At 39.6% G+C, this 12,449-nt stretch overlaps 1 protein-coding gene across 1 annotated transcript in view; it reads right to left on the reverse strand.

The window, feature by feature from the left end:
- Ptprz1 (protein tyrosine phosphatase receptor type Z1) overlaps window positions 1–12,449 on the reverse strand; it is a 183,857-nt gene that overhangs the window by 63,809 nt on the left and 107,599 nt on the right. The window contains exons 7-8 of the mRNA XM_051151872.1: window positions 11,325–11,482; window positions 11,032–11,182 (exon numbers count right to left, since the gene is read on the reverse strand). Of these exons, the coding sequence (XP_051007829.1) occupies window positions 11,032–11,182; window positions 11,325–11,482 (309 nt within the window). The remainder of the gene's footprint in view (window positions 1–11,031; window positions 11,183–11,324; window positions 11,483–12,449) is intronic.

The raw sequence follows: 12,449 nt of genomic DNA on the forward strand, positions 1-12,449 counted from the left end.
CCCTCGAAAGCTGTATCATAATTAACATCACCAATTCAGTCTTCTTGAGAAACGGTGATGAAATGCCCCTTTGGCATAATTAATAAATTAAATAAATAACTACAGAGAATTAGAGTATTTGTCTCATATGGAAATAATATTGTGAAAAAAATCTTTCAAAGCTCCTTAAGTAACCTTATGATCATTCTGGGTAAGAACAGGGCTCAAAACTCAGTCCCATCAGAAACAGTCTTGGTGCCATGGAAACCTGTAGGTATCTTAGATTGACCAATCATCACTAGCAGGACGTCTGAAAATATGACAGCAGCTGCTTCATAGGGATTTTTTTTTTCTTCTAGTTTGTAGTTTGCCTTGTAAACACTTGAGGGCAACCACAACTAACAATTCCCCACACAAGTAGGCTTATTTAAACAAAGTATCCTTAGCAACTTTAGGAGATCAACTCTGTGGTTGCAGTGGTATGTTAATTACCCATAAAAATATAAGAACATGCTTTGTCTGAATACATGGATATATTTACACAGGTCAGAGAACTTTTCTGCGAATGAGTAATGCTATTTTTGTTTGTTTAGAGGGGAGTTTGAATAAGGTGTTCCTTTAAAAGTAAGAGGAATTTTTTTATTGTGGAAAAAATGTGAATTCAGACCAAAAATATGTCTTCTACGAGTATGTTTCGACTATGCTGCATAATGGTCTCTGCGGCTCTTCTGCCATTTTCCAGTAGATGGCAGAAGACCATCAGACCATCTCAGTGAGAGCAGCACATAGACTGTCATTGGAAATCTGAGCTTATCTCCTTTTCCTTTTAGAGGAGCTCACCTGTGGAACATGTAAGAGGATTCCTGGCAGTATAATTTGTAGATTTTTTTTCCTCCTAAAATAAATCCCTCTTTTCAGAGAAGCGGGACGCTTCTAATGTGAATTAGACTTTTTAATATTCACTCTATAAATTTCATTAATTCAATGCATCACACAAAACAGAAAGGTCTTGAGAAAATAGAAAGTGCTAGTTGAGACCCAAAGCACTCTTAGCATCTCCAGCCTACCCGTATCTGCCTTGCCTGACTAGTGACAATGGGAAGTGAGACTTTCCAAGGAAAGTTTTATTCCTTCGACAGCAGGTTCTCACTTCTCAGCTGTCTTACTTATGGATAATGTAGTCATATCAGTTATTTTAATAGTTTGGGCTTATAAAGTATTTCCCTTTATTTCTTCACTTCCCTCTCTCAGACCCTTGCACCGTCCTAACTACTCAATCTCATGCTTTCTCTCTCTCAAAACTGTGGAGTTCTGTTTGTGCTGGCTGACAACTCCTGATCCTGGGACCTGCCTTGGGTGTGGTTGTAATGCACAGTGTCACTCATTACAGAACATTGACTTCATTTCTCCTAGCACGTGTCTACTGGCAACAGCTCCTTGGTTAGACATGGGACTCAATGCCTACGTCCACCCCTTTGTTGCTGCGATTTTGTCTGGATGGAATTGTGCAGGTCTTGTGTGCACTGACAATCTCAGTGGGTTCTTAAGTGCGTCTGCTCTGCTGTGCCTGGAAGACACTGTTTCCTTATATCTCTGGCTCTTATAATCTTCCCTCCTCGTCTGCTTAGCTCTTTGAGCCTCGATGGGAGGGTGTGACAGAGATCCCTCTGAAGGCGTGCATCCTGAAATCTCCTGTGTTCTACATATTCGCCACATGTAGGTTTCTGTGTTAATTGCCATATACTACAAAAAATGTTTCTCCAATGCAGACATCATATGTCTCTGCATATGATGATGTGCCATTGTTTTATTGCTATATCTATTCATCAGCAGAATAATAACAGCAGACTTTCCCCTAGGGCACATGGCCTACCTAGCCTCTGGTTCTTGGTCTTGTTGACAATGTAGAGTATGAATTCCATCTTGTGAAATGGGCCTTACATCCATTTTTTTTCAAAGGTGGTTGATCATTTCTGTAATATTTGAGTCACTATTATACCAGTGGGCATATCTTGCAGATATGCCATTTTTTTTGTAGCTCTGAGAGTTCACAGCAGGCGAGACTGATAATTAAATTTTCTCTTCTGGTAGCATGTATAGTACTTTCAAGCAGCATGACCGCAAGCCAGAAGGATGAGACTTCCACTTGAGCACCAGCTAGAGTTCTCCATGTTCTATGACATAAGTACATGGCATCTTCAGCAGGTGGATCTTACTGTCAAATTCTTCAGGGTGATTGGGACTCCTGTTGGACCCCATTAATGAGCAACTCAAAAAGACGTAACCCATTCTTAATTCTTGGGTCTTTTATTTGGTAGCATACAATGACTTGTTAGGGTATTGTTACCTCTCCCCATAATACGGTAACTCAGTTTAAATTCCCTTTAAATATGTATATATTTTAGGAGGCTTCTATGGCTTAAAAAATCCTTCACTTCCCTAGAAGGTTTCCCCTATGACTTACTAGCTAGCTCACCTCTGTGACTTATATCTTGATATTAATTTTAATCAGAATATTATTTTTAAAATATCCCTTTTGTTAATTGAAAACCAATAGTTTAGTAATATAAACTTTCTCCTAAGCTTTATTATTTGTTGAAAGAGAGGATTTGAAGGGATAAAATAGAGGTACTTTAGAATGTGTTCTAGAGAAAAAGTCTAACTTAAATATATACACTATGATCTTGTCAAAGCATTGACTAAATTTTTTAAATAATGATCTAATTGATTCCATAGATATAACTGTTACTTTGATATAAGATTATGCAATGGCTATGGACTAAGTATTTAATGTGAACTAATATTTTGTTTCCTTAATATTGTTCTACTGGAATTAGTGTAGTTATTATTTTTATTTTAGATGACATGATTATGTAGTGCATATGTCGCTGTGCAGAGTTGTACACACTGAGTGCAGGCAATGGTGAAATCTAGAAAAGAGTGTGAGCAGACCTGTGTTGGTGCTGGGAACTGAACCCAGGGCCCCTGCAAGCCTATTTGGCACTCTTAGCAGTAAGTTCTCTTAACTACTGAGCCATTTCTCTGGCCCCCAAGATTAGTATAATTCTTTTATTAGAAAGATACAAAGTCTACTAAGCCAATTATCTGGACTGAAAATCATGAAGTCCTTTTTGGATCAGTATGTGTTTAGAGATTAAATACATGCTAGCAAAAATTTAAACAGTAACAGTTACAATTTTCTTGTGCAGGCCTCATCAGCTTTCCTGGAAGCACATGCTACATTTCAATTCACTTTCACAGGTTACACTCAGTCTGGATCACAGCTACTCATTATTTCAGCTGAGAAAGGGAACCTGGTTCATGAAGAACACAGAATTCGAGGCAGTGCTGAGGTGCCATATGCAGGTGAAGGGGCTCCCACCAGAGCCCCTTTATAGAGAGTCACGTGTTCTGGATTAAAAACAGTTCCAACTTTCCACCCAAGTTGGTTCTGGTTACTATTGACCTGTTGGTGGCGCTGTTGTTCCTGCTGTTGGAAGCACATCTCTGCCGTAGCTTCTAATACTGACATTCAGAAAGCTTCATGTGTCTTTAGTTTCTTAATTCTAGACTTCATTCACAGAGAAAGGCACAACAAACCAGAACCAGGTAAACAACTGTCACTTGGACCAAATGGGATTGTGCTCATCAAAAGTCACATATATCCACCTGGCCAAGGTTGTAAAATGTCACATTGAGCTGGCATAATTTATTATATTGTATGGAAGAACATATACTACACCAAGAAAGAACCAAAAGATTACTAACCGAAATGCTGAGTATCATGAGGACAAAATGAGAAAGCAGGGGAAAAAACAACAATGAAAAAAATAGCAGAAGAAAGTGGAGGAGAAATACAAGCGATTTTCTTGGTTGTGGCAAATCACTCTGTTAACCAAGAAAATTGATATCAAAGGCACAACTACGTTCCAGTTCCTTTCTGCCCTCCTTGTTCTAGGGTGTGTCTTGAAATGCATGAAGTCAGCCTGGAAGGAGAGGGCATATTCTGAGTTGCATGAACTATGGCTAAAAATTTGGAAGGGTTAAAAAAATATGGGGTAGGTGGGCTTAAGGGAGTTTTAAAAAGGCCATCACTTGCTGACAGTGACATACAATATACATATACTTGATGCTCTTCTCTAGAGATTGAGAGCAATTTTACCATAAGTTTCATTTGTGATGCATAGTCTTCTAAAAAAGAAATGATTTTTCTTTTTTGCTTTCCTGACTATAATTATAGCTAGCGCTATCAACATGTGCCATTAACAAACACCTTTTACAACCACTGTCTTTCCAGAAAGAATGTCTGCTAATATATAATTCATAAGGACATTTTTCAGAAAATGGTAGAAAATACCTTGCAATTCCTGGCCTTATCATACATAGTTCAGTTTTATTATGCTGCAAAGATACACCCAATATGCTCTATGTCTTGAAAACTACACTATATTCTATTGCTTTAATTTTTTAAACTAAATTTATTATAGCACTAGCTAGTAGTTGAAGTGTATTCATAATTATATAACAAATTATTTTAAATGCTCACCATGCAAATTATGCAACACTCTATTCCTTCACCATGATTCTCGTTTCTTCATGCATATGACATATGAGAACAATAGCAGTCCCTGAGTCTGCAGCTCACCCTTCTAAAGCACTGTAGTACATTGCAAATTTTAGCTCATTTTGAGTCTCACAGCAGCCCTCTGAGGGGACTATTTTAATTCTCCCTGTTTTATAGGACATGACATGGTGGTCTATACCATCAACGGCTTCATGATTTTTATATTACCATGGGCTGGTGCTGAGTCTGGAAGTAAATGCTCTCTGGTCTTTGAAGTTCAACTTGTGTGTCCTCCTTGCTTTGTTAAGCCCCTCCTCTCTAATGGGAGAATCTTGCTAATGTGCTAAGAGCACAGCATGGAAGAGTCTGGTATTCGGGAGGCAGGGAATGCATTTGAACTTCATCTACTTTATACTTGTTTAAACTGCTATTCATTAAACTTATTGTTTAAAACGGTAGCTTCTACAGATGCTGAGACACACAGCCATGTTTCGGAGTGGCATTCAGGGAGTCTTATGGAAGAATTGGGGGACAGAAGGATCTGGAGGGGACAGGAGCTCCACAAGGAGACCAATGGAGTCAACAAATCTGGCCAGGGGAGGGGGAGGAGTGCTGCAGAGACTGATGCACCCACCAAGTGCCATGCATGGCGAGGACCTAGACCCTCTGCTCAGATGTAGCAGATAGGCAGCACAGTCTCCTTGTGGGTCCCATAATTTGGGGAGTAGGGACTACCTCTGACATGGACTCTAGTGCCCACTCATTGATCCCTTCCCCCTGGTGGGATGGCCTTGCCGGACCACAGAGGACGAGGATGCAGGCAGTCCAGATGAGACTAGATAGGCTGAGGTCAGATGTTAGGGTAGGGGAGCTCCCTATCTCTGAGGGGAATATAATATGCCTTTAAATGACGTGGAAAGTCTAAGGAGATATTAAAATTTCAGTAGTCATCTCTGACTGATGACATTAATAGGAATTTTAGTGTCTTCCTTGAGTTTACTCATATTTTCTCCTTAACAATATAACCCATGTAATACCATATCTTCAGATTAAAATTGAGAAGAAAATCAAAACCTGAATTCTACACTCAATTGTTGTTAAATTCTGCTCCAAAAAGAAGGGAGATGGTGCATTCATTACCAAAAGAACATCACAGGGATATGATCAGCAAATGAAATAAAAAAAATAACAATAAATGCTTTCTGAAATGCAAACAGTTGTGGTAGAAAATGAATTGTTTCAACTCAGAAGCAAATGCTTCAATTCAGAATATAAGTCCCCCCTCTCCACTTCAGAGAACAAGTGGCTCACTTTTTTAGAAGCTCAAAAAGTGCAAAATATTATAGAATGGGAATCTGTAAGATGACTATATAATTATTATCATATGTTAAACATACACTGTTGTCAAATATAATAATAGTGTTAACTACTAGTGACAGAGTTCAAATGGGGGAAGACAGGGTGTTCACTGTATCTTTTTCTCAGTCACCAGGGAAATGACTTCTTAATTTTATTATGACACAGATACTGGTTTTAAAATTAGAATCTTTCTTTGAACCGTCTTTTATCGTGAATCTGAAGGGTATATTATGCATCTTTGAAGACTTAGAACATTTAAATAATTTCAAAAAGCATTAAATAAAGAATGTCACTTTGCCTCATCTGGAAATATAAAGTTATGCAGTCCTTCTCTGCTTGTCGCCAGTAGCACCAGTTCTTTGTAGCCCCAAAGGCTAAGGGACAAGTGAACCTTTACCTATTCTTTAATTCACTCTTTGATTCCTCACTTATCAAGAGATGAGAAGGCTATGCCTGCAGGACAGTGGCTGCCCCTTATTCCATGTACAGGTGACAGTGAGATTAAAAGGTGGAAATCTAGCAAGAAAAGGAGGCAGGTGCATAAATATCCCTGAAACAAGGCAATGAACAGCCGAGCTGTGAGTGAAGGGCCAGGGTGGCTCAGCAGAAACGCCACGTCCAGGAATGGAGAACAAGCAAGTTGAGTAAGACAATGGCTGATTCATTGTTGATAAGTCTCACATTAAACCTAAATAATATTAGACTGAATATTAACTGCATGGGTGAGACTGATACAACGAGCAGAACTGGAGTTTGCTAATAGGAAGATTTCATTGCAACCTCAAAAGTCACTGTTTTAAAGTACAAATTGAAGGTTTAAAATGATAAGGAAACAATTTTATTTAAATAAGAGAAAGAAAGGAGGAAAAAAAGGTGTTCATTAACTTCTATGGCGTCTTGATAAATAGGAACCCTTAGCGTGGGTAACACTGAAGGGGTGGGTCTGGGAGCGGGTAGGTTCTTCCACTGTGGAGAAGCAGAGAACTACAGTAGAATGAAGGAAACAGCTAAGAGCCTGCCAGGGAGGCAGGAGAAAGGGAAAGTCAAATGGCCAGAGGGCCAGCTCCAAGATCTCAATGACACAAAACTATAGAAAAAAGCTAGTATTGGCTCCCAAGTTTTGCTTAATCGAAGGGTACCACTGTAATGCTATGACCCACTCGGATAACTGTCTAAGCTGTGTGCAGATGTCCGTGTGAAATGCTAAGCTGGCTGTTCTTGAGGAATCCTGGGAGAAGTGCTCTGCTGAAAGGGCCTATGGATTTACACTTTATTGTTGATTTCATTTATTTAAAATTTGCATCTGTAGATCCCACCAATCCATTTCCAATAGTCTCTTTTCCTAGTTAGTTCTGCTACTTTCATTACTTTGGAACAAACTTACAAATATGTGGTAATGATTTCTCTCACAGTGATAACAATGCTGCCACAGAGCCGTGGTATACTGTGATAGAGTGTGTGTGCACAGCTGACAGGACAAGGTCGATGTCCACACGTGCTATAGGAGACCTGCCACCTTCCTTGATAACCTTTTTGCATACTCGCTGTAACTCAGAATACCAAGCAGCATGAAGACTGGAATGCCTCTGTGCTACCTTAGAATAAACAAAACCCCAAAGCTCAATACTTCTTAAAGTTTCATGTTTTTAAGGTCATTGATTTCATTACAAAACTGTGTTCCTTCCAACATGTTACTCAGACTAGAAAATGCTTTGACAGATGCTAAGACTCACAGCCGAAATTTGGGGAGAGCACTCGGAGTCACATGGGAAAGTGGAAAGACAGAGGGACTGGGAGAGACTGATGGAGCTCCAGGAGGAGGCCAACAAAGCCAACAAGTCATGGCCCAAGAGGCCTCCAGAGACTGATGCACCAACCAAGGACCATGCATGGAGAGAACACAGACCCTCTGTTCAGACGTAGCCGATGGGCAGCTCAGTCTCCATGTGGGGCTCCTAGTAAGCCGAGCAGGGGCTATCTCTGACATAGACTCTGGAGTCTGCTATTTGATCATTTTCCGCTGGTGGAGCAGCCTTACCAGGCCCACAGAAGACTAGGATACAGGAAGTCCTAATGAGACCTGGTAGGCTGAAGTCAGACGATAGGGGACAGTTCTCTCTCTTTTAGAAGACTAGAGGGGGATGAGGAAGGGAGGGTGGGAACAGGAGGAGATGAGGGAGGGGGCTACAATTGGGGTGTAATATGAATAAATTATTAAAAAATAAGGAAATAAATGAAAAGTGCTTTGAAAGGCTTTAAAGTCAGAGACACCTGAGTTCAAATACTGATATCACCCCTTTCAAACTGTGTAAACTGGGACAGTCACTTAGTGTCAGCTTCCCAAACTGTAAACCATGAAAATGTTGCTCAGCACCATGAACTGGGTGATGGGAGGCCTAAGTACAGCACTCTTTGGTCCAAGGCGAAGTGGCTGTTACACAGTAGTTGGCAGTTACTATTACCATTTGTTATTACTACCAAGTGAAATCTTTAACATAATTATGAAAACTCTACTGCCCTACGGTAAATCAGAGCTACTAGTGGGTTACACACTGAACGGTGCAGAGTGTATCAATCCAGCAGCAGTATGCTTTCGGTATATGGAAGTTGACTCCTTCAGACCTGCAGTGACCATTCAGTGACCTGAAGCTTTTCTCTAGCGCAGAATAGATGCAAAGAGGTAAAATAAGTAGTTACTGTCATCATGGGCTTCGAGGGCGATGTGGGAGCCATGCAGTTGCTATAGTCTCAACAGCACAGGGAAGAATCTACTTGGACACACTGCACAGAGTCCAGACGAGCATTATTTACTCTTCCCAGCTATGGTGCCAGCTGCCGTGCCTGGTACTGACTCAGACAGAGTGGGGCTAAGGATCCCATAAGAGATGATGGTCTTTCTGAGTGGAGGGATGTGTTGCTTGAATTTCAGAGAAGGAGCAGTGGGCAAAAGTGTGAGAGCAGCATGCTGCTTGGGGGAACATCTTCAGAGTGACCTGTGGGATGGGTCTCCCTACTTGGGAGGACCTCGTTCAGTTTAGTGTGAGGAAAGAAGCCTTGCTGAAGAAGGCTTAGCTCAGGGTCCCTGAGCAGGAACCGTGTCCTATGCTAAGTGACATTTTATGATCTTTTTCTGGAGTTTTGATAAACTGTGATTTAAAGTCTAATGGAAAAAGCAATCATGTTTTTAATTTGATGTTTTCTTGACTGTATTTTGGAAGAGGAGGTGGTTTATGTTCAGTTTACTTTTTCTAATCAATTACCTATTATTGACTATGAAGACTTTTTTGGGAGGGGTGTTTCTCTTTGTAGCCTTGGCTATCCTGGACTTGCTTTGTAGAACAGGCTGGCCTCAAGCTCACAATAGTCTGCCTGTCTCTGCCTCCCTGAGTGCTGGGATTACAGGTGTGTGCCGTATCTTCCAGCTCTATAAAGACTATTAAAGTATTTGCAGTGGCTATCAGAAATCACCTTCGCCAGGAATCAGATTTATACTGTCATACTAGATACAGTTATTTGAAACTGCTGTCATATTTTTGTTGGATAGCAAACAATTAGAAATATTGTATTAAAACAATAAAGCATGAGCATTATGTGGCAAACTAACCACTGTGCAAAATGTCATCATTTCTACACAGACAGAATTCTGCCTAAAAATAGGCAAGGTTGAATGCAGGCAGAGTTGACAGCCAAACTCTGCCAAGTCCTCAATAGTTCCTGCCTCACAAATATGTCTGTCAGATATATTGGCCCAGAAGGCTGAATATGATGCTCCAATAATATAGAGAATTTTGGGTGACTGTTCAGGAGCAAACAGGAGCTGATCTGCACTGCCTGTCTACTCAGGTAATTAATTTTATTCCTCTCAAGTCTCTAATGGGGTTAAAGACCAGATAGTTTAGTTTTACAATTCAGCTTAGTTGCTTAGGAGTTAAGATGTTTTTTGGTCTAGATAGATGTTTTACATTGATAATGATGAGATATGATAGATACTGATTTACATTCAGAATTTTAGACTCACAAAGACAAGAAAGATGTTTTCTTCAAGGCTGCCAAATACAAATAGTCAAAACACTATGAATGTAACATATATATATATATATATATATATATATATATATATATATATATATATATAAAATTCCTGATTGTTTCATGGTTCTTCTTGCTGTAGGTAGTTTATTGTATACATATGTAATAATATAAGTGTATATGTAAAAACATTTAACAAAAATGTTTAAAAAGATTAATTTAAAAAGACTGATTATTAAATTAATATTTTCATGACAAAAATTCAAGTGCATGGCAGAGATCAAAGAAGAGAATCTAGTTTGGAAAATGTTAATTCCCCCCAATGAAGACCACTTCAACTATTTTTTCATGGATTACTATGGTCATGTGAAAACAGAAAGTAAAAATCCAGAGATACATCCAGTTGTGTCCTCTGGCTTTGTCATGGCCTTTGACTCCTGTGTCAGCCACAAAAGGCACAGAACATATGCCAGGAACCTACACATCCATCAGTTTCTCTATTGGTTGGTTGTGACAAAGCCAAACTTATTTTATTCCAAGGAAGGAAATGGAGGACATTTTTGTTTACTAATAGTAATTCAGTATAATGTTTTCAATACTTATCGGGTACTTGATTTTTTTCCCCTTGGAACTGGCAACCCAGGTGTGTATACTACATCTCATGTTGAGGTTCAGTTCATGTTTCTGTCTCCAGCTTCAAACCCATGGTCACTCCTGACAGACATGACACTCTAATATCTGAACACCTCACTGTGTAATTCGGTTCATGTAGCTTTTAGTCTAGCAGATGCTGTAAGGGGAATGTCTATGTGGCTATACTACTTATTGGTGTGTGATTTGGAAAACTTGCTTCCACTTACCAGCTCTTATTTTTTCCTCCCATTGGTAAAAAAAAAACTCACAGAGGAAGAATAGATTTTTCAAATTCTCATTTGTAGATATGGGAAGCACAATTCAAGGAAGCTAAATTGCTTGCCTACAGCTACGAAAGTTAATGTAAACCTTTCAAAAACTGTAATTTCACGTGCTTTGTGCCACGCCAAAATTACCATCTACGCGAGTCCTTGAAGGGCATAGAAAAATGATATTTCAATACATACCTACTTCATGAATCTCTTCCTTTCCAGTGTATGAGGAAAACACCTGCCTGGAAAACTTGTACTGTTGTTCCCGGAAATTGTTTTGTAAGTAATCCATCAACATGACATAGCCAGACTGTTGCATTGTGAGAACTTCACAAAATACAGCCAGCTGGAAAAAAGACCAAACCATTTAACACGCCTGCTTCAAAAGCTTCAGTAAACGCTTTGAAATGACACTGCACAGGAAAGCTACAATATAATGCTTTTACAATAGCTTCAAATTACTTCATTGTGGGAACCTCCGAGATTACCTGGCTTTCAGAGATGCTAACTGTATCCTTAAAAACAATCCATTCAACGGTGTCCGTGCAGGGAGGAGATGTCAGTGAGCCATTGTAAATGTAATACTTGTCAGTGGCGTTTGGCAGAAGGTTCTGCAGGATGAATGGATCTAAAGCAGCCTGCTTCCCTAGGAAGGAATAATACACATCTCAGCTGGAATCTCAAGAGTGGAGCTTATGAAACAAGGTCTCATTCTTACTTATATATTTAGTTAGAACTGAAATGTAAGATCATTGGAGATATGATATCTATCTATCTATCTATCTATCTATCTATCTATCTATATCTATCTATCTATATATCTCACACCATAAGTTGTCTTAAATATGTTTATAGGTTGTTAGATGTCTTGTCTTGCAACATAATGCTGAAAAAAAAAACATTTCATATTAAAAGATAAAGAAATCTACAATTAGTTCAATAGATATCATCTACATCTTTTGAAAAAATTCATTCTACTTCATGGAATACAAAAACAAAGGAATCTCTATTCTGTCAAAGATTATTTTAAAAAGCCTATAGTGAGCATTGGCTCAAGGGTACCTTATAGAAAACTTCCCCTAAAAATCAAGAACAAGATGAGGGTGTCTCATACTATCACTTTTCTTGGATATTAAACACATAAGAAAGGAAACAAAACCAAAATGTGACTTAATGCCAGCATCTGGGAGGCTAGGGAGGAGGATCCTGAGGTGGAGGCCTGTGTGGGTTACTTGGGTTACTTGAAAAGGCATGGAAAAGCTGTCAGGATTTATAGGAAGTAATGTCATCACAACTTGCAAGTGGAGGGAGAGAGGGAACTGGGTAAGAGAGAGGGTGGAGAGGGGGCTGAGGAATCAGGTGTGGGGAGAGTAGGGATGCAGTTAAGAGGGCTGGGAGAGAGAAGACAAATTAGTGTTGGGGAATATCTGGGACAAGCTGAAGATCTGGAATGGGGGAGGCTCCTGGGAGATATAGGGGTGACTTTAGCTGAGACTCCTAGCAGCAGGGAATACTGAGAGTGAAGGAGCTACATCCTGTAGCCAGGCAGGACTTCCAGTGGAGGGAGTGGGACACCAACTCACCACAAAATTCTTGGCCCAAAATTTTTCCTA

The sequence above is a fragment of the Acomys russatus genome, chromosome 10 (genome assembly GCF_903995435.1).
Source record: "Acomys russatus chromosome 10, mAcoRus1.1, whole genome shotgun sequence".
In the NCBI taxonomy this organism is placed as follows: domain Eukaryota; kingdom Metazoa; phylum Chordata; class Mammalia; order Rodentia; family Muridae; genus Acomys; species Acomys russatus.